The sequence below is a fragment of the Balaenoptera borealis genome (genome assembly GCF_965194805.1).
Source record: "Balaenoptera borealis genome assembly, chromosome: 6".
Lineage (NCBI taxonomy): Eukaryota > Metazoa > Chordata > Mammalia > Artiodactyla > Balaenopteridae > Balaenoptera > Balaenoptera borealis.
The window spans coordinates 44,136,430-44,158,822 of record NC_138863.1 but is presented as its reverse complement, the minus strand read 5'-3'; the positions used below and the strand labels follow the sequence as shown (position 1 = coordinate 44,158,822).

The 22,393-nt window shown below is 39.3% G+C and overlaps 1 protein-coding gene across 5 annotated transcripts in view; it reads right to left on the bottom strand.

Annotated features, from left to right (window-relative positions):
• NEMP2 (nuclear envelope integral membrane protein 2) overlaps positions 1-22,393 on the bottom strand; it is an 89,838-nt gene that overhangs the window by 32,218 nt on the left and 35,227 nt on the right. The window contains exon 1 of one of the 5 annotated variants that reach the window (XM_082397394.1): positions 1,814-5,972. The exons of 1 other annotated variant lie outside the window; for it this stretch is intronic. In XM_082397394.1, the coding sequence (XP_082253520.1) occupies positions 1,814-1,919 (106 nt within the window). In that variant the 5' untranslated portion in view covers positions 1,920-5,972. Of the gene's footprint in view, positions 1-1,813; positions 5,973-22,393 lie in introns of those variants that run through there. 3 more of the 5 variants (XM_082397392.1, XM_082397391.1, XM_082397390.1) reach the window with 3 other exon arrangements.

Below are 22,393 nucleotides of genomic sequence, written 5' to 3'. Positions count from 1 at the left end.
CCAAGCTTCTCACGTTATAGTTGGGCCCTATTTTTTGAAAAGGAAGTACCAGCTGTTTGAGTTCAGGGTTCCTCATAAAACTGCAGACTTTTAGAGCAGCAATGGGTCTCAGACCCAGTCTAGTCCAGAGGTGTCACTGGCACACCACAGTATCCAGGATGCTTCAAAGTCTCAGTTGTGAAGCCTATCTGGAAGGGCAAGTGTTGCTATAAGGCTACAGAAGTTGCCATTTTCTTAGCTCTGGACTAGAATTTTATCAACTCAGTGGGCATCCTGCATGTCTCAGGCAGAACAGAAGCATTTATTTATGATTTGATTAACAAAATAAAGAAGTTGACATTGTTAACACTAAATCTGGTAGCATAAGAACCTGAAAAACAATGGGTTCATTGAGGCAAATAAAAGGTACAGAAATTATTGGAGAACATTCAGTAATGGAACATCTTCATCTTTACTGATGAGAAAACTATGGCCCATAAAGATTACGTGCCTGGACCAACGTAATTCTGCAAGTGGGTGGCTGAATGTAATGACCGAACTAGAGAAATCAAGGTTCTGGATGCTGGTCCAAGGCTACTTACAATTTTCTGGCTGTTGCCATGCTCAGAAACCCTCCTTCTTAGACAGATCTGTGATTTATTTTTTCATCAGTATATACTGGTTACCTCTCTTACTACCAAGCCTTTGTTCCCTCTTTTGTAAAATGGGTATATAAATGGTACCTACCCCATAGGGCTACTACGAGTATTAAATAAGATAATGCGGTTAAAGCACTTTTAACACTGCCTAGCACATAGTAAATACTCAACAAATGTCCATTCAGTGAAAACCGGTATAGAAGAGTCCCCCAAGGCGTACCTCACTGCAAGATACAGAGGAGTTGGTAGCTCCAGCTCAATCTGATAACTGCCTTTATCCTTAGACAAACAGTCCTGATTTTATTGCAGGGGAGCAGCTATGCCCAGCTAAAAGCCCACACTTGGTTGCCTCCCTTGCAACCAAAGGGGGGCAATAAGGTGAAGAGAAGTTAGTGGACAGTGATTCCAGGAAATCTTTTAAAAATAGTGAAAACAGTGAAAAAGTTAAGCTCACAGCAAATTAGTAGCAGCTGTGGAGTTAGAACTCCTGCCTTGCCCCACTCCAGACAGCCCATAACAACACTATGAACAGCGACCATTTCTTGTTTCCTCTGTACCAGGCACACGTTAAACATCACAGTAATCCTGTGAAATATTATTATCCGTGTTTTACATGCGACCAGTAGTAACATGACTCACTCAATCAAGGTCACAGAGCTAGTAAGAGCAGGGGAATTTCAGTCCAATTCTAAAGCCAAAGCTTTTACCTTCTCTAGTCTTGAGTCCAAAGTTTTAGCTAGATAAATAATATTTTCAACCTAAGTTGATGTATACAAATGCCCTGTGTTGAAAGTCGGGAGACTAGGAACATCTGTACAGTGACTATCTGTGTGTCCTTGGGCTAATCAAAACTTCTCTGGGCTTCGGTTGCTTCTGTAAAACGAGGGAACTGTGCCAGAATGAACTCTGCAGTTGCTTCTCATCCTAAAATTATAGTGTCCAAATGCCAGCAGAGACCAGGGAACCCCAAGCTGGCGGTAAGGGAGGCCGCGCCCGCGGAGGGAGCCTTAAGCCCGGCAGCGAAACAGCTCCCCGCGCCCCGCCGCCGGGGAAAGGAGAGCTTGGTCCATCACCGGGGAGCCGGGCGAGACGGGGGAAGGGGGCGAGGAGGGGGGGACTAGGGAGCGGGGGAGCCGAGGAGCGTGCGCGCGCTCGCCGCCCGTGCCCGCGGTTACCTGACAACGCCGCCTCGTTCTCCTCGCCGCGCACCGCGCCCGCCGGCAGCACGGCCAGCGGCGGCAGCCAGAGGAGCAGCCAGCACGTCCCCGGGGGCGGCCGCATCCCGCCAGGGGGTCAGCTCCGCGCTACCCAGCGGCGGGACGAGCCCTGGGGGGCCCGCTCGGCCGAGGGTAGCGGAAATGGCGCGGGGCCCAGAAGGAGACCAGGGGTCGGTGCGGCCTGCTCGCGGGAACGCGGAGGTCCCGCCCCCGGCGGAGGAAGAATCCGGCCGCCGCCGCTGCCCCGCTCGCGCCCTGTCCCGCCCCTCCCGCCTCCGGGGCCCTCCGGGCTCCGCCCCGTCTCACCCTGGAGGGTGTGGGGAGGAGGAGACCCTTCGTCTGTGAATTGTACCTAAAACTGCCCTGACCCGTGACTGTGGGGCTTTAGGGCTCAGTTGTCAGGGCTTCTGAGAGTCATACCCCAGGAAGGCGAAGTCCTTTCAGCAACCCTCTTATTTAGAAATAAAAATCAGTTTATTTTTCCTTTTTGTTTCTCATTTTCCTTTTTGTTTGTAACAATAACAGATTGGCAATTTGGTTGCTTAAATAGCATTGACTTTTCACATTTCAGTATAAAGAGCATGTAAAACGTTCCCTCACCAATATATCCCTTAAAATTAGCGTGTGTGTGTGTGTGTGTGTGTGTTTAAAAAGATGTAGAGAACAAGTTGGTGGTTGCCAGGGTTGGGGGCGGTGGGGGAACTGGGTGAAGGTGGTCAAAAGGTGCAAACTTCTGCCAGTTATACGATAAATAAGTTCTGGGGATGTAATGGTGACTAAAGTTAACAGTACTGTAACGAATATTTGAAAATTGCTAAGAGTTGATCTTAAAAGTTCTCGTCATTAAAAAAAAATGTGTAACTGTGAGGAAAAGGATGTTAAATAAATTTATTATATGTGCAATATATACATATATCAAATCATTGTGTTGTACCCCTAAAACAAACACAGTGTTATATGTCAATCGTATCTCAATAAAACTGGAAAAATATCTTGAGTGGTTTTAATATCGATAATGAGTATAGAGCTTGTAGTCTTAAACACTATTATACTGTACTTTTTTTTGTTTTTTTAAGGCCCAGACCCTCCTCAGGCCTTGGAAACCCATTAATGTGATTCAATATTTCCTACTAAACACTCGGTAGAACAAAAGGTCATTTCCTCTTTTCTAATTTTGGGCTTCTGCTAAGGTACTTCAAAGAAGCCAGTTGTAACAGAAATCATCCTCTAAAAATAGCTTAGCCTCATTTCCCCCAAAGGTCTGAGTAGAACTCACTAGACTTTCCCTGGCTTCAAAGTTAGGTTTAACCAACTGCCTTCAAACCCCTGGTGCCATGTGCACACCCATATATGGCTTTTCGAAAGTTCAGAAATCTCCTTGTAAAGGACTCCTGGGGAGGATGATTTTCACAGATAAACTGCTATTACTTGAACTCGACCTTGTCTGACCCTGCAGACTGTCTCCAGAGAAATAGCAGAGACCCTGACCCCACTTGCCTCTTGCCCATTTTTTTTCCCTAACCATATTCATTTTGATTTAGTTTAATTTTGAGTGGCACTATGAAACGTGACTAAAAGAAACAGGTATATGCTTTTTTTTTTTTAAATAGGTATATTCTTGAACGACAAGTGTGTTTTCCTACAGCTGTATCAGGTAGAGGAATAAAAGGACAAGAAGTAGTGTATTAAATTAATATTTAAAGTGCTATTCATGTAGCATACCCTTAATAAATATCTTTAGCTTCTTAGTAAAGAAGCTAACTCAAAACACCACATTCCTCTTTATAGGATAGCAATAAATTTTTTTCCAGAGATAACAGACTCTTAGGAGGTGATAATTCTGTCCTTGGGGGACCATGATGAAATCTGACCTAACCTCCCCAAACCTTTCTCTTATATGAAAACCTCTCATATGAAAATACATAAGCTTTGTGGTGACAATGCAATGAGAAGAAGGGAAAAAAGACACCAAAGAACCGTGGAGAAAGAAATAGAAGAAGACAGAATAAGGAGAGTGGTCAGATTTAGGAAGGCTCATAGGTCCTTTGACACATCATGGAACACTGCTTCCTTCTCACGAGGAGCAGATGGAATTAACAATCTGTGATTAGTGCAGTCTATTGTTTTTTTTTGTTGTTGTTTGTTTTTTTAATTTAATTTTTTTTAAATCAGTCATCAATTTTATAAACATCAGTGTATACATGTCAATCCCAATAGCCGAATTCAGCTCACCACCAGCCCCACCCCACCGTGGTTTTCCCCCCTTGGTGTCCATACGTTTGTTCTCTACATCTGTGTCTCAACTTCTGCCCTGCAAACCGGTTCATCTGTACCATTTTTCTAGGTTCCACATACATGCGTTAATATACGATATTTGTTTTTCTCTTTCTGACTTACTTCACTGTATGACAGTCTCTAGATCCATCCACGTCTCAGCAAATGACTCAATATCGTTCCTTTTTATGGCTGAGTAATATTCCATTGTATATATGTACCACATCTTCTTGATCCGTTCGTCTGTTGATGGGCATTGAGGTTGCTTCCATGACCTGGCTATTGTAAATAGTGCTGCAATGAACATTGGGGTGCATGTGTCTTTTTGAATTACAGTTTTCTCTGGGTATATGCCCAGTAGTGGGATTGCTGGGTCATATGGTAATTCTATTTTTAGTTTTTTAAGGAATCTCCATACTGTTTTCCATAGTGTCTGTATCAATTTATATTCCCACCAACAGTGCAAGAGGGTTCCCTTTTCTCCACGCCCTCTCCAGCATGTGTTGTTTGTAGATTTTCTGATGATGCCCATTCTAACTGGTGTGAGGTGATACCTCATTGTAGTTTTGATTTGCATTTCTCTAATAATTAGTGATGTTGAGCATCTTTTCATGTGCTTCTTGGCCGTCTGTATGTCTTCTTTGGAGAAATGTCTATTTAGGTCTTCTGCCCATTTTTGGTTTGGGTTGTTTGTTTCTTTAATATTGAGCTGAATGAGCTGTTTATATATTTTGGAGATTAATCCTTTGTCTGTTGATTCGTTTGCAAATATTTTCTCCCATTCTGAGGGTTGTCTTTTCGTCTTGTTTATGGTTTCCTTTGCTGTGCAAAAGCTTTGAAGTTTCATTAGGTCCCATTTGTTTATTTTTGTTTTTATTTCCATTACTCTAGGAGGTGGATCAAAAAAGATCTTGCTGTGATTGATGTCAAAGAGTGTTCTTCCTATGTTTTCCTCTAAGACTTTTATAGTGTCCGGTCTTACATTTAGGTCTCTAATCCATTTTGAGTTTATTTTTGTGTATGGTGTTAGGGAGTATTCTAATTTCATTCTTTTACATGTAGCTGTCCAGTTTTGCCAGCACCACTTATTGAAGAGACTGTGTCTTTTCTCCATTGTATATCTTTGCCTCCTTTGTCATAGATTAGTTGACCATAGGTGCGTGGGTTTATCTCGGGGCTTTCTATCTTGTTCCATTGATCTATGTTTCTGTTTTTGTGCCAGTACCATATTGTCTTGATTACTGTAGCTTTGTAGTATAGTCTGAAGTCAGGCAGTCTGATTCCTCCAGCTCCGTTTTTTTCCTCTCAAGACTGCTTTGGCTATTGGGGGTCTTTTGTGTCTCCATACAAATTTTAAGATGATTCGTTCTAGTTCCATAAAAAATGCCATTGGTAATTTGATAGGGATTGCATTGAATCTGTAGATTGCTTTGGGTAGTATAGTCATTTTCACAATATTGATTCTTCCAATCCAAGAACATGGTATGTCTCTCCATCTGTTGGTATCATCTTTAACTTCTTTCATCAGTGTCTTATAGTTTTCTGCATACAGGTCTTTTGTCTCCCTAAGTAGGTTTATTCCTAGGTATTTTATTCTTTTTGTTGCAATGGTAAATGGGAGTGTTTCCATAATTTCTCTTTCAGATTTTTCATCATTAGTGTATAGGAATGCAAGAGATTTCTGTGCATTAATTTTGTATCCTGCAACTTTACCAAATTCATTGATTAGCTCTAGTAGTTTCCTGGTGGCATTTTTAGGATTCTCTATGTATACTATTATGTCATCTGCAAACAGTGACAGTTTTACTTCTTCTTTTCCAATTTGTATTCCTTTTATTTCTTTTTCTTCTCTGATTGCCGTGGTTAAAACTTCCAAAACTATGTTGAATAATAGTGGTGAGAGTGGACATCCTTTTCTCGTTACTGATCTTAGAGGAAATGCTTTCAGTTTTTCACCATTGAGAATGATGTTTGCTGTGGGTTTGTCATATATGGCCTTTATTATGTTGAGGTAGGTTCCCTCTATGCCCACTTTCTGGAGAGCTTTTATCATAAATGGGTGTTGAATTTTGTCAAAAGCTTTTTCTGCATCTATTGAGATGATCATATGGTTTTTCTTCTTCAATTTGTTAATATGGTGTATCACATTGATTGATTTGCGTATATTGAAGAATCCTTGCATCCCTGGGATAAATCCCACTTGATCGTGGTGTATGATCCTTTTAGTGTGTTGTTGGATTCTGTTTGCTAGTATTTTGTTGAGGATTTTTGCATCTATATTCATCAGTGATATTGGTCTGTAATTTTCTTTTTTTGTAGTATCTTTGTCTGGTTTTGGTATCAGGGTGATGGGGCCTCATAGAATGAGTTTGGGAGTGTTCCTTCCTCTGCAATTTTTTGGAAGAGTTTGAGAAGGATGGGTGTTAGCTCTTCTCTAAATGTTTGATAGAATTCGCCTGTGAAGCCATCTGGTCCTGGACTTTTGTTTGTTGGAAGATTTTTAATCACAGTTTCAATTTCATTACTTGTGATTGGTCTGTTCACATTTTCTGTTTCTTCCTGGTTCAGTCTTGGAAGATTATACCTTTCTAAGAATTTGTCCATTTCTTCCAGGTTGTCCATTTTATTGGCACAGAGTTGCTTGTAGTAGTCTCTTAGGATGCTTTGTATTTCTGCGGTGTCTGTTGTAACTTCTCCTTTTTCATTTCTAATTTTATTGATTTGAGTCCTCTCCCTCTTTTTCTTGATGAGTCTGGCTAATGGCTTATCAATTTCGTTTATCTTCTCAAAGAACCAGCTTTTAGTTTTATTGATCTTTGCTATTGTTTCTTTGTTTTTATTTCATTTAGTTCCACTCTGATCTTTATGATTTCTTTCCTTCTGCTAACTTTGGGTTTTGTTTGTTCTTCTTTCTCTAGTTCCTTTAGGTGTAAGGTTAGATTGTTTACTTGAGATTTTTCTTGTTTCTTTAGGTAGGCTTGTATAGCTATAAACTTCCCTCTTAGAACTGCTTTTGCTGCATCCCATAGGTTTTGGATCATTGTGTTTTCATTGTCATTTGTCTCTAGGTATTTTTTGATTTCCTCTTTGAGTTCTTCAGTGATCTCTTGGTTATTTAGTAACGTATTGTTTAGCCTCCATGTGTTTGTGCTTTTCACGTTTTTTCCCCTGTAATTGATTTCTAATCTCATAGCATTGTGGTCAGAAAAGATGCTTGATATGATCTCAATTTTCTTAAATTTACTGAGGCTTGATTTGTGACCCAAGATGTGATCTATCCTGGAGAATGTTCCGTGCGCACTTGAGAAGAAAGTGTAATCTGCTGTTTTTGAATGGAATGTCCTATAAATATCAACTAAATCTATCTGGTCTATTGTGTCATTTAAAGCTTCTGTTTCCTTATTTATTTTCATTTTGGATGATCTGTCCATTGGTGTAAGTGAGGTGTTAAAGTCCCCTACTATTATTGTGTTACTGTCGATTTCCTCTTTTATAGCTCTTAGCTGTTGCCTTATGTATTCAGGTGCTCCTATGTTGGGTGCATATATATTTATAATTGTTATATCTTCTTCTTGGATTGATCCCTTGATCATTATGTAGTGTCCTTCCTTGTCTCTTGTAACATTCTTTATTTTAAAGTCTGTTTTATCTGATATGAGTATAGCTACTCCAGCTTTCTTTTGATTTCCATTTGCGTGGAATATCTTTATCCATCCCCTCACTTTCAGTCTGTATGTGTCCCTAGGTCTGAAGTGGGTCTCTTCTAGACAGCATATATATGGGTCTTGTTTTTGTATCCATTCAGCAAGCCTGTGTCTTTTGGTTGGAGCATTTAATCCATTCACGTTTAAGGTAATTATCGATATGTATGTTCCTATGACCATTTTCTTAATTGTTTTGGGTTTGTTTTTGTAGGTCCTTTTCTTCTCTTGTGTTTCCCACTTAGAGAAGTTCCTTTAGCATTTGTTGTAGAGCTGGTTTGGTGGTGCTGAATTCTCTTAGCTTTTGCTTGTCTTTAAAGCTTTTGATTTCTCCATCAAATCTAAATGGGATCCTTGCTGGGTAGAGTAATCTTGGTTGTAGGTTCTTCCCTTTCATCACTTTAAGTATATCACGCCACTCTCTTCTGGCTTGTAGAGTTTCTGCTGAGAAATCAGCTGTTAACCTTATGGGAGTTCCCTTGTATGTTATTTGTCATTTTTCCTTTGCTGCTTTCAATAATTTTTCTTTGTCTTTAATTTTTGCCATTTTGATTACTATGTGTCTCGGTGTGTTTCTCCATGGGTTTATCCTGTATGGGACTCTCTGTGCTTCCTGGACTTGGGTGGCTATTTCCTTTCCCATGTTAGGGAAGTTTTCGACTATAATCTCTTCAAATATTTTCTCAGGTCGTTTCTCTCTCTCTTCTCCTTCTGGGACCCCTATAATGCGAATGTTGTTGCATTTAATGTTGTCCCAGAGGTCTCTTAGGCTGTCTTCATTTCTTTTCATTCTTTTTTCTTTATTCTGTTCTGCAGCAGTGAATTCCACCATTCTGTCTTCCAGGTCACTTATCCGTTCTTCTGCCTCAGTTATTCTGCTATTGATTCCTTCTAGTGTAGTTTTCATTTCAGTTATTGTATTGGTCATCTGTTTGTTTGTTCTTTAATTCTTCTAGGTCTTTGTTAAACATTTCTTGCATCTTCTCGATCTTTGCCTCCATTCTTATTCCGAGGTCCTGGATCATCTTCACTATCATTATTCTGAATTCTTTTTCTGGAAGGTTGCCTATCTCCACTTCATTTAGTTGTTTTTCTGGGGTTTTATCTTGTTCCTTCATCTGGTATATAGCCCTCTGCTTTTTCATCTTGTCTATCTTTCTGTGAATGTGGTTTTTGTTCCACAGGCTGCAGGAATGTAGTTTTTCTTGCTTCTGCTGTCTGCCCTCTGGTGGTTGAGGCTATCTAAGAGGCTTGATGGGAGGCTCTGGTGGTGGGTAGAGCTGACTGTTGCTGTGGTGGTCAGAGCTCAGTAAAACCAGTCTACTGTTCTTAAATTACACCAGCATTTGTGTGCCTCTTTCTAGGAGATGAACTATACTGATTAAACAAACCAAACCAAAACTGAATCCCGTATAAACAGGACACCTGCAGAACCTTCTGTTCAAAGCCTCCTGGGATTATTATGCAGGTTTGTTTTCTATCTTTCTGTTAGAAAATAGAGAATATGTTTGCCCATCAGTGGGTCAGTGAGGTGAGAAAATTGTAGTTGGGGGGGGTCACCATTAAATTTGCCCAGGTGATGTAAGATGATTAATTGTAACTGGATTTTAACACCAGCCCATACATTTCTACACAAAAAGAGATGCTTGAAAAAGGACAAAATTCATTGTCTCTTTGAAGAAGTTGCCCAATTGTATTGCCTACAGATTTCAGCTATGGATTTTATTATTATTTTTAATAACAACATTGGCAATACTTTGAGTATTGTCACTGTTGCTTTTGCTTGGGAAACAATTTTTTAAATTTGTTTATTTATTTATTTTTGGCTGCGTTGGGTCTCCATTGCTGTGCGCGGGCTTTCTCTAGCTGCGGCGAGTGGGTGCTGCTCTTCGTTGCGGTGCGTGGGCTTCTCATTGCTGTGGCTTCTCTTGTTGCAGAGCACGGGCTCTAGGTGCATGGGCTTCAATAGTTGTGGCACGTGGGCTCAGCTGTTGTGGCTCACAGGCTCTAGAGCGTAAGCTTAGTAGTTGTGGCGCACGGGTTTCGTTGCTCCATGGCATGTGGGATCCTCCCAGTCCAGGGATCGAACCCGTGCCCCCTGCACTGGCAGGCGGATTCTTAACCACTGTGCCACCAGGGAAGTGCCTCAGGTATGGATTTCTGGTAAACACCCCATGTCCGTCTCTAAGACAAAATGAAGCACTGCCACTTGGGGGATCTGGATCTCATAGATAGGGAAGAAGTTGGAACTCTTGCCAGAATGCTAGTTGTGTGGGTAATATGTAAATGTTTAGCATTGTAAATGCAGATTCCCAGGACATACCCTCCAGAGACTGATTCAGTTCATCTGGCGTAGAGCCCCAAATGTCTCTTCTTAACATGTAACCCAAGTGAGTCAAGAGTATTAGGACTAAATTTTGAGTTTTACAAGTTTCACGCTTGACAGTAAGTAGAATTTGGGGCAAGTTTATAATCACAGCTAAAATATTGTGTGTGCATTTTATGTAATCCATATTGCTAGAATATGACATATTCTTATTTTAAAAAACCAATGTATAATAAAGAGCTTCCTTAATATTATTTTAGTGACCCAAGTTCTTTAATTCCATTTGACTATTTCCACATGGTGTGAAAAAGACTGCAATTCAAATTTCAGCCTCTGCATTTTTATTTCTAGAGTTCTTGCTCTTCATAACTAAATAATTTTCTGTAACTGTCATAGGGTTATAATCAGTCATTATGAATCAGAAGTAAAATTTAGCTCATGTCAGAAATTATTTAGGAGCTTTCACTTGGTTTCTAGGTAGGTAGAACATTTAATTAAATGTATTAGAAGAAATAGGCAAAGTTCTACTACTTTGGGTTCTTTCATAAAGAAAGATTTAGAAAGACTGTAATGATATCCACCAATGCTGCAAAGATTATAGAATTTATATGTCATCATTTCTTCCTTTTAAAAATTCCCATTTTTAGAATTTTATATATCAAGAGAAAAAAACAGGCTGTTCAAGACTTCTCCATAAAAGAAAAGAATAAAAATAGACGTTGACTTGTTGGATCATGATTTTCTTAGCATATTTCATTTAGGAAATACTTTGAAATTGACTTGCCATATACTAGTTCAGTAATTTTAATAATTCATGTCAGAAGTAAAAGATAGGTAGCTTTTCAGTATGAATAAATGATGTTGGGAGGGATTAGAATATAATTTATTAAGAAATACATCAAATGTTCTCTAAACTAAATTGCTAAAGTCCTTGATAAAAGATAATTGGTCAAATTCAACTCAGGTCTTTCCATTCAAATTGAGAGCTGTGGAATTCTTTAAAGTAGTGGTTCTCAAATTTTGGTGTGGATAAGAGTCCCATCTCCAAAGATTCTTATTCAGTAGGTACAGTGTATGGCCTGGGAATCCACATTTACGATTCTGAGGCAAATAGTCTTTTGACCATGCTATAAAACTGGTGGGGAAAAAATATTCAAAAGTGATTGATGATTAGTTGATGATGACTGGAAAATAGTACTGTATCTATGGGAAAAGATTGATGTTCTTGGTTAATCTGAGAAAAAGAAGGTTGAAGAGTTGCAGCTTTCTAAGAGTTAATTTAAGGAACTAGGATACAGAAAAATAGTCACCAGTTATTTGTTATATTTTCTTAGGATCAAAAAATAAATAGGTTTAAATAGGTTTAAATTGCAGTGAGTAAGCTCAGGATTGCATGTAAAATGCAATACATTTTCCCAGCACTGGGATTCTAGTTTATTTCTTACCTGGACACCATCCAATCCCGCCACTCCACTTGACTTGATTCCTAAAGAACCTCTGCCAAAGTCTTCTTTTCTGCCAACTCACCCTTAGGGAGCATTTTTCTTAATCGGCCATTCTCTACAATCTTGGTCCTCCCACCCTGCCCCCCGCCCCACTGGAGTAATCTCTCCAAAAAATAATTTATAGTGAGATAATTATATTTGAAAGTCTTTTCTTCTTTCAGGGGAAGCTATAAACTGCAGATATCCTTTTAGTTAAGTTCTTTAACTGCCTTATTAGTCATTTATTGACAATGTAAAAGATCTGTGTGTAATTTAAGGAGCCTTTCAATTCAGTTAAAACAGAGATTTTCTCTTTTTTTTTTTTTTTTTTAATTGATTGATTGATTGATTGATTGCTATGTTGGGTCTTCGTTTCTGTGCGAGGGCTTTCTCTAGTTGCGGCAAGTGGGGGCCACTCTTCATCGCGGTGCGCGGGCCTCTCACTATCCTGGCCTCTCTTGTTGCGGAGCACAGGCTCCAGACGCGCAGGCTCAGTAGTTGTGGCTCACGGGCCTAGTTGCTCCGCGGCATGTGGGATCTTCCCAGACCGGGGCTCGAACCCGTGTCCCCTGCATTAGCAGGCAGATTCTCAACCACTGCGCCACCAGGGAAGCCCGAGATTTTCTCTTCTTGCTTTCAGTTTCCCACCAGCTACTTCAGAATGTCCCCAGTGGTCACAGTCTACTCAGAAAAATTCTTCAACCTATATTCTTTCAAGTGTTTTTAGAAAGAAATCTTTTTTTAAAAGGGTAAGAGGAGGCTGGAAGATGGAGATAAATATGTCTCAGGTTTTGTTCTTCTGCTGTTTCTCTCCCCCTTTGCTTCTCTAAGTCAGATCTCAATAGCCTCTATTTCCAATATTGCTGTCTCTTTGTATTCTATATCTGGCTTGACCTAAGTGTATTATGGAGTTGTTACACAGATTTTTGACTCCCTTATTTTTCCAGGATGTTATTATTGTGACCATGGGTGTGGAAAGACAGTGTAAGCTACTAACTGTTAGGAAGAAATTTATAATGTTTTATTTATAATAAACTAATACTTTATTTTTTGAAGAAAATTGACACAAGAAAGTCTATCTGTTCTGAGCAGTTTCTATAACAAAATCATAATTTCTAGATTAGTCATGTTTCAATAGAGATTGTGGCAAGTATAAATAATTCAACTAATGTACTTCTGTTTTGCTAATATTATTAATCATATTTTGCCGACAGAGTCTATCTGACAGAAATTATATATATTTTGGCTTGCATTAAGCAAAGTCTGTAAAGCTGGATGAAAAAAATAATAATTATTTAGGACATTTCAGTAACATTCTGCCCAACTCAATTACATTTGCTTACTTTGATTTATACCCTGTCCTTATTGACCGGGTCAAGAAGTCTACCTGTATTATCAGAGTATGTATTAGGATGTTTCCAAATACAAGTAACAGAATTTCCAAGTAAAAGTGTCTTAAAACAATGAAGACATTTATTATGTCACATGGAAGTCCCAGCAGGTTGATTCAGCAGCTGAAGCATCCTATCAAGGTCTCAGGCCGTTTTCAGTTCTCTATTCCACCACTCTCAGCTTGTTGGGACTTGTTTTCAAGCTTTTCTCCTCATAATTGAAAAAAGCTGCCATTGCCACTGATATTGGGTCCTCCCTCACACAACTGTACCCAAAAGCAGGAGCACTATTTCCCCTTCCATTGCTTGAAGTGAGAAATAAAGCCTTTCTTAGAAGCTCTCACCTTTACCCTCTCAGCTAACTCTCTTGCTAGTCCCATTAGCAAGTGACTGGCCCATGCCCTTGTTAAACTGTGTGGAGTGAATGTTCGGCATTTCCAGCCTCGATGGTGGGAAGTGGTATCACAGAAGACAAAAACTGGAAGAACAACAGATAGGGAAAAATTTATTATGGTGATATTTTTGACAGCTTCCGAAAGCCCTCGTAAGTGTCTGAAAATGGTAGTCTGAAACTTTATGCTGACTTAATAAATGAGTTTTATGCATTATTCTCAACTTCGATAAATGTTTTCTTTTTGAAATTTACACATTGACTCAAAATGGGAGTTACTTCTACACAAATCATATGTTTTTCCTTCTATCGGTCTTGTTTAGTGGATTTACATATCATCCTCATTCTAAAGCATTCAATTTCCAAAATAGCAAGTATTTTCTATTAGAATAAGGAAAGAGAAGAAAAATTAGACAAAGGAGTGTGGGTTATAATGGGGAAAATGAGAAGAAGATAATAGGAACGGTAGAAAACAAAAAAGGCAGGGGAAAAAATAAGGAGGGATAGAGTAGAATGAGCAATGACTAATCTGGATGATCTAATGTGACAGAGTTCAGTTAACTAGGTCACTTGCCCCTTGAAATGATGGGCAGGATAAGCCATTAAGACATTGGAGCAAATAGAAGAAAAGGAGGAGGAAGCCGACTCTTCAGGCATGCATTTTGCAGGTTAGAATTTGGTCCTAACCACACTGCGGGTGTGTCCCTGGAAACTCATGTTCATGTGGCTTGGCAGTAGTGTTCTGATGGCAGTCTTGGTTTTTTTCATTTAAAGATAATTTGCCTAACAGTGATGTTTAAAATAATCCATCTAAATATTTAAGGCTCTTAACTTGTCTCAGCAATAATTAAAACAAGGAAATATTTAGGCTCTGAGTTTCAAAGGGCCAGACTTTCCAAATGATTGGGGCTTTATAAAGATTTATTCCTCTGTGCACAATCTAAACCCACTTTAGAGAAAAGAGCGCACCTAAACCTACCAATATTGCTTGGATTTGTTTTAGGATTAAGAGGTTACTGTCCCTGCTCTTCATTTCACCATCTCACCTGGTTCTTTATTGACTTTTCCTCATTTTTCCTCTTTCCACTCTTTGCCAGATATAATAATCACTGGAAATATAATAGGTTCTCTTTGATACTTTATCAATCTTGAATAACATACATGAGAGGATTTTGTTGAAATTCTCCCTTTAGTGTAATAGGTACCCTTTACGTTAAATAGGTTTTTATTACTTTTAATCCTTATATCTATCGTAAAAGATTTAGAAGGCAATGCAAAATAAACGTATACCCCAATGAGTTGTTATAAGGCAAACACTCTTGTAGCCAAGACCCAAGTCAAGAAATAGAATTTTCCAGCTATTCCAGAAGTCCTCCATGTGCTTCATTCCAATTTCATATCACCTCCCACCCCTCAAAGTATCCATCATCCTGATTTTCATAGTAATCATTTCCACTTGTTTCCTTACAGTTTATGACACCCAAATGCACATCCATAGACAGTTTTGCCCATTAAAATTTTTTTTGGATATGTCTTTTAAATCTCTCTTATTGTACAGTTTCACTCTTCCATTGTTTCTTTTCTTTATGATTTATCTATTGAAGAACCCAAGCTTTTTGACTTGTCAAGTTTCCCATAGTCTGAAGTTTGCTGTTTTCATACTCATTATGCAGTGTGGCATGTTCCTCTGTCCTTGGTATTTCCTGAAAACTGGCACCTGGATTCTGAGGCTTCATTGGACTTAGTTTTATTCCTTTGGGTAAGACTATAGGTTGTGTTGTGTTCTTTCATCAGGAGTCATACAATGTCTGGTTGATTCTCTTTTTGTGGTATTACTAGCTACTGATGTCTAGATCTATTAATTCACCGGGGGTTGCAAAAGGGTGATATTCAGATTCCATTATTTCTTTTTCACTTATTATATTAGCTGAAATGCTTTGACAAGGAGACATATCTCTCATCTACTATTTGGTTACCCAGTGATACATTTCATGTGGAAAAGGTAGGATAGATGCTCGGTTCTTTTCCTCTATTTACCAGTTTTTAAGAGAATAAATTGGTTCCTTATCCTTCTCTGAAGGTCACCAATTCTTTGTTTTTAAAAACACTGTAATGAACTCATGATTTCAACATATTTGATAAAATTTCAATCAATAGCAATTATAACTTTTTTTTTTGGAAGCTCAAATTGTCCTATCTTTGGCCAGCAGGATTCTCTTCAGGTTGGTCTGAGCCCTTCTGACACACCCTAGTAATTTTTGAGAACTTCCCTGATTTTTAATAACAGATGTCCACATTTATCTTGTATGCATCCTGCCCCAGATAGGAAATCAGTCATGTTTCCGAAAACCTTGATTTCTTCTACGATTTCAAGACCACGATCTGAGTGCTAATGCTTATTGCTACTGGGTTGATTACTTATTGTTACTTGGCCTTTTCAGCGGCAGAGCTAGGAAATCTATCTATCTATTGATAAATATACATATAGATATAATTTTACAGATAAAATACCTAATGATTATGCTGATATTTCCAATTAAAAGGCAGTACTATGGGATTTTAACCTAGACTTTTTTATACTTTTACTGCATCTGTATCTCTCTTCCTCCATAACAAGATTTCTGGTTCCCAAGTGTACAGTAGATGATGGAATTGTATCTCATAATTACTCATTTACATTATTCTACATTGTACACATGACAGGCTTAGAATAACAATACACATATTACCACCACCAATATAATTACAAAGAACAGCTGAATTTTTTTTATATGCTCTCCTCACCCTCATCCCATTTTTTAGTTATACTATATCTACATTATGTGAGAATATAGCCTTTATATGTTATACTCTCATTTAACTCTCATTTATTATTAGTTCTTCATATAACTATGTTTTACCGTCTACCACCTGATGTCTCTTTACTGATGATGTCTCTTTACTGATGTCTCTCTAATCATTTTGATTGTCTAATACTCGTCCTTCTCTAGATTCTTGAGAACAATATTCTCTGAGTCCTTGCATATTGATAACTGTTGTTTTGTGCCTTTTATAGTTGAAAGTCAGTTTTGCAGAATATAAAATCCTTGGTTTACATTTTATTCCTGTGTCTCTTAAATATGTTATTCCATTTTCTTCTGGCATAAAGTATAGCTGTCAAAAAAACCCTGATGATAATCTACTTTTTTACCTTTTAAGTCACTTTTGGTTTTGATTGGATACTCAATGGAATTTTTTTTTTCTTTAAAGTTCATCCATTTTGTTAGAAATTTGTCTTGGTGTTGATAATTCTGGGTCAACATTCTCAGCTACAAAGTATATTTTTTCAATATGTAGTTTCATATTGTTTTTTATAAAGAAAATTTCTCTTTAATTATAATTTTTAGTATTTATTTTGTCCCCTTGCTTTACACTTCTTCAAAGATTCCAATTATATGAAGTTGAATCTTCTTTGTCTATCTTTAATATTTGTCGTTTTCTTTCTTTTTTCTTTTTTTTGGCTGCGCTGGGTCTTCGTTGCTGCGTGCAGGCTTTCTCTAGTTGCGGTGAGCGGGGGCTACTCTTCGTTGCAGTTTGCGGGCTTCTCATTTTGGTGGCTTCTCTTGTTGCGGAGCACGGGCTCTAGGCACGTGGCCTTCAGTAGTTGTGGCACGTGGGCTCTAGAGTCCCAATATTTGTCATTTTCTGTCAAATGTTTCTTATCTTTTTCTTTACTTTTTATTTAAAAAATTTCCTCCTTTGGGACTTCCCTGGTGGTCCCCTTCCACTGAAGGAGGCCGGGGTTCGATCCCTGGTCAGGAAACTAGATCCCACATGCATGCTGCAACTAAGAGTTCACATGCCACAACTAAGAAGTCCACATGCCGCAACTATGAGCCTGCATGGGGCAACTAAAAAAGATCCCGCATGCCGCAACTAAGACCTGGTGCAGACAAAATAAATAAATAAAAATAAATAAATATTTAAAAAAAAGTTTGTTGGGAAAAAAATTAAAAATGTCCTCCTTTTAATATTTTCTTTCTTTTAAGGCTTAATCTGTTTTGTTATGTTTGTTCTGTGTTCCTTCATTTTAGTGTCACTTCTGAAATAATTTAAAAAAAAATTTCTAATTGTCTCCTGGATTTTACCACCTCAGTGGCAGAGTATTTTAATAATGTTTTCATTTCATGTCTTTATCGTTTTCTTAATGTATTTTAGCTTCTTTTGAGATAGAAGATAATAGTTTTGATTTGTTCTGTGAGCATGTCTTTCTGGTGTAGGGATATTTATTGTGCTCATTGTTTTTCTTAGAAATAACTTTGCAAGGCATTCGGCCTCAATACTTTTCTGTTTCTCATTTTTATGTTAAAATGGCTTTCCAGAACTTTTAGTAGGAGACACAGCTTTGAATAGCTTTTCTAACTTCATAAACTCCCTCTTCTGTTGTTTTCAGGTAGTGTTAAGAAGGGTCAGCTTGCTTTATGAGATTTCCTGGTCTGTTCCCTTCCCCCCAACCTTTTATCTGGGTCTCCTCTATCTGTTGTTCTTTCTGTCTCTGTCCAGCTTAATTTTGATTCCACTCACAGCATTTCTCTTCAGTGTGACACTCTGTCCTGAAAGGAAGCTCTGGCAAGTCAGTCTCTAGGGCTGCTTAAGCACCTTCAGTCTTTGTAGCAGACCCCTTGCACTCACCACCTACCCGATTGGGCAAAACCTGACCACATGCTTTCCAGTAGATAGTCCTTGCTATTTAGGGCTTCTCTTCTCAAGTCTGTCAAAGTCTGTCAAGTTTCACTGCTTCTCTCTCCTTTTCCTGCTCACATGCTGATAGGATCCAGGTCTTATGGCTGTGGGTGGTCTGTTCTCATTCACACGTATTTTGAAGTTTGTGTGGATCCCTTGCAGCCTAGCATCCGTGTAAATTGTTGTCCATGGGATTTTGATTTTGCTAAGTTGTTGTTCTATATGTTTTCTTTTTTAATGTTTTATTTATTTACTTTTGGCTGCGTTGGGTCTTCGTTGCTGCGCGTGGGTTTTCTCTAGTTGCGGCAAGCGGGGGTTACCCTTCATTGTGGTGCGCGGGCTTCTCATTGTGGTGGCTTCTCTTGTTGCAGAGCACGGCTCTAGGCATGCGGGCTTCAGTAGTTGTGGCACGCAGGCTCAGTAGTTGTGGCTTGCGGGCTCTAGAGCGCAGGCTCAGCAGTTGTGGCGCACGGGCTTAGTTGCTCCGCGGCATGTGGGATCTTCCTGGACCAGGGATTGAACCCGTGTCCTCTGCATTGGCAGGTGGATTCTTAACCACTGAGACACCAGAGAAGCCCCATATGTTTTTATGTTAAGATTTGGATTCAAAATTACACTGCTGCTGTAGTCATCTTCCCTGAACCCACTAAATAGATTTAAACTACTCTCTTCTTTAAGTAGAACCCGCATTTTCACAAGAGTTAGAAATAGTACATTACTAATAACTTCCTAAGCTTTGATAATTTTATTATAACTTCAGAAGGGTTTGGGAAATGTATTTTCCATGTTATAAAATCCTCTGAGAACTTTGGAGCAGTGTAATTTTTGTTTTACTTCTGGTACAATTAAAGAGAGAAAATTTCTGTGTCCCTGAACCAGTTAAAAAAAAAAATTAGGTGCTCCATGTATTATTGGAAACCAACTTTATATAAACCTTTGACATAAGGCAAATATAAGCTGACGATTATAAAAATGATCATTCTCATTGTTATGTAAGAGGAGGTGTGTTTATCCAGTATTTTCACATATCTCTTTTCATCCTCAAAATAACCCTCTTAGGGAGGTATTGTTATTATGAGTCCCACCCTTCAGAAGAAGTTGAGCTTAGAGGACATAAATGACTTGTTCTAAGCCATTAGCAGAAAGGACTCTTCCCACCTCTATGTGAAAAAGTTTTACTCTTCCGCCCAGGGCTCAGCTTTGAAGAGATCCTTGTGCGGCACGTGGGTGGAAGTGGAACCTGCCTGGCCAGCTCTACCGTCAAGTATTTCTTGAGGACCCACGGGGTGACAGGTGCTGCAGGGAGATCTCTCTCACAGTCTGGTTAAGAGCTTTGTCTAGCACCTTAGAGCCTGAGGAGACAGAGTAGCACTTGAACCCGGGTTTTTGGACTCTAGCCCCTGCGGTTTGCTTTTCCCGCTGGCTAGGGTCAGCGTCAGCAGTGCGCTTTGTGTGACCTGCAGTACTTGGAGTGGCTCCATGCGGCATTGCGATACCTGCTTGTTGCTGGACATGAGTAGCTTTGCTTCATGGTAGATGTGAAAGGACAGTGTCAGCATTTCTGGTGCTTGTGGCACTGCTTCTCCAATGTTTACTCCCGAGTACTCTGAGCAGCAGAGGGGAGAATCCTGTCCCAACCTCCAGGCAGCCTCTCATTGCATTCTAATATCTTACCTCAAAATTCATGCAACTTTTAAATTCTACTTCGCAATATATCTGTGCTATTGAATACAAAAAGCCTATTTTCCATACATGCCAGCAAGTAAAATTTTCGTTATAGGGAAATGTAGACTGTTCCTCTGGTGGCTCTTGGTGCCTCCAGGCATGTTACCATGTACTCCTGAAGTGTTCCTCAGTCTGAAAGCATAAGAAGAAATACACAGAAGTAGACTGGGACTCCATCTTGGGAGTTTGAAGGTTTTGCTAAATCTTTGGACTTTGTTCTGTAGACACTGAGGAACCAATGAAGCATTTCAAAAAAGAAAGTGACCTGATCAGTTTTGTGTTTTAGAGGAATGGCTTTAAATTCTTTGATCATCATCTATAGTAAGAAATACAGGGCTTCCCTGGTGGCACAGTGGTTAAGAATCCTCCTGCCAATGCAGGGGCCATGGGGTCAAGCCCTGATCCGGGAAGATCCCACATGCCGCGGAGCAACTAAGCCCGTGCACCACAACTACTGAGCCTGCGCTCTAGAGCCCAAGAGCCACAACTACTGAGCCCACGAGCCACAACTACTGAAGCCCGTGCACCTAGAGCCCATGCTCTGCAACAAGAGAAGCCACCACAATGAGAAGTCCGTGCACTGCAACGAAGAGCAGCCCTGCTTGCCGCAACTAGAGAAGGCCCACGCACAGCAATGGAGACTCAACACAGCCAAAAAAAAAAAAAAAAAAAATTTTACATGTCAATATATGCAGATTATATATAATATATATGCATATGCATATATGTGATTACATATGTATATATGTAAAATAACAATTTGTTGAAACTTGACTGATATTTATATATTTTCCACCCTAACCAATTTCATCTAGGAAAAGTTAATGCAATCCACTAAGTTGGTTGCACAACCCCTGATGGAGTGCACCTCAGGTAACCAGAGAATTTATACACTTCATTAATATTTTGAATGGAACAAAGTTGTACTCATTAAGAAACACTTCAATGCTTCTTCCAGGAGGTTTAGAAGATGTTATCGGGAAGGAAGAGGAGGGGAGGTTCCTCGGCCCTATGACCATGATTTTCCTGGCAGCCTGCACACCCTTTCCCTGGGGCCAGATTCTCTCTGCTCTCCTCTGTACCATTCATTCTCTTGCAGCCTGCCCCCTTCTCTCCTAGGATAATTGATTTCATACAGAACCTTCTCTAGTCATCCTACTTGAGAAGACCCAAGAAGTGGGAGAGGGTAATCTCTGTATTGAACTTTAACTCTCTCAGATAGAGAACACTGAGGGTAAAATGTAGCACATAATGAAGACTATATGTATTAGTTTCCTAAGGCTGCATAACAAAGTACCACAGACTGGGTGGCTTAAATAACAGAAACTGATTTTCTCACAGTTCTGGAGGCTACAAAGTTAAGATCAAAATGTCAACAGGGCTGGTTTCTTCTGAGGCCTCTCTCCTTGGCTTGCAGATGTCTAACTTCTCCCTGTGTCTTCACATGATCTTCCTTCTGTGTGTCTGTGTCTTAATCTCTTCTTATAAGGAGACCAGTCAGGTTGAATTAGGGCCCACCTGTAAGACCTCATTTTCACTTAATCACCTCTTTAAAGGCCCTATCTCCAAATACACTCACATTTTGAGGTACTAGGGTTTAGGACTTCAACATATGAATTTTTTTGGCCAGGGGACAAAATTCAGCCCTGTTAAAAACTAATAAACGGAAATCTCAATTAAATACAGTCAGGAGACCAGAAGGGGGAGCTCTCATGCCCTACCATGAGCCCAACAGGAAGAAGAAAGACTCCTTCTTCTTTCCTGGTAAGCACCCAGCCTATGAGAGACAGTCATGACTCAGCCAATGAAAAGCCATGGGCTCTTTGTTTACTATACCTCCCCCCAACTTCTTTTTCCACTCTGTAAAAGAGTTCTTTCCATTTTTGTGGATCCACTTGCACATGGCTCACCATGGTTGCACACTGTGAATTGCAATTCTTTGTTGATCCCAAATAAACCCATTTTTGCTGGAGAAATAACTAGCAGTCTATTTGTTTTAGGTCAACAGTCCATAGCACCATTTATGTTTAATTTTAAAAAATCAAATACAGCCATTTTTATGTTATACAAAATAAATGCCAAAATACCAGCATTACAAATAACATCACAGCTTTATTTTCATGATATAATGAATTCAGTTACTTAATTCTATTATGGATAGACAGAGTTTCCATTTTAGTGGCCCCCCTAGGAGGGTCTTGGAGGCTACCAACTTAATTTTTTTCTTTTTAAATAAGGAGGTCTTAGTTTTTATTTTACTGTGTACTTAACTGCTGCCCAGCTGCTTCACCTTGCCCTTAACTGGATGTCCTCAACACATAGAAAAATTTGCACGAAAAGCTGGTAAATGGTAATTAAAGGACTTCAGTAAAAGAGAAGAGAAAGAGAAGAAATCTTTGGTTTGGGATTCACTGGGCTGACTGAAAAGAGAAAACCCAAACAGCCCTTTCTCTCTTTGGGAAATTCTGCAAGAAGCAAGCCCAGAGGATCTGAATTAGCTCAAAGGAAAAACACAGGCTAAGAC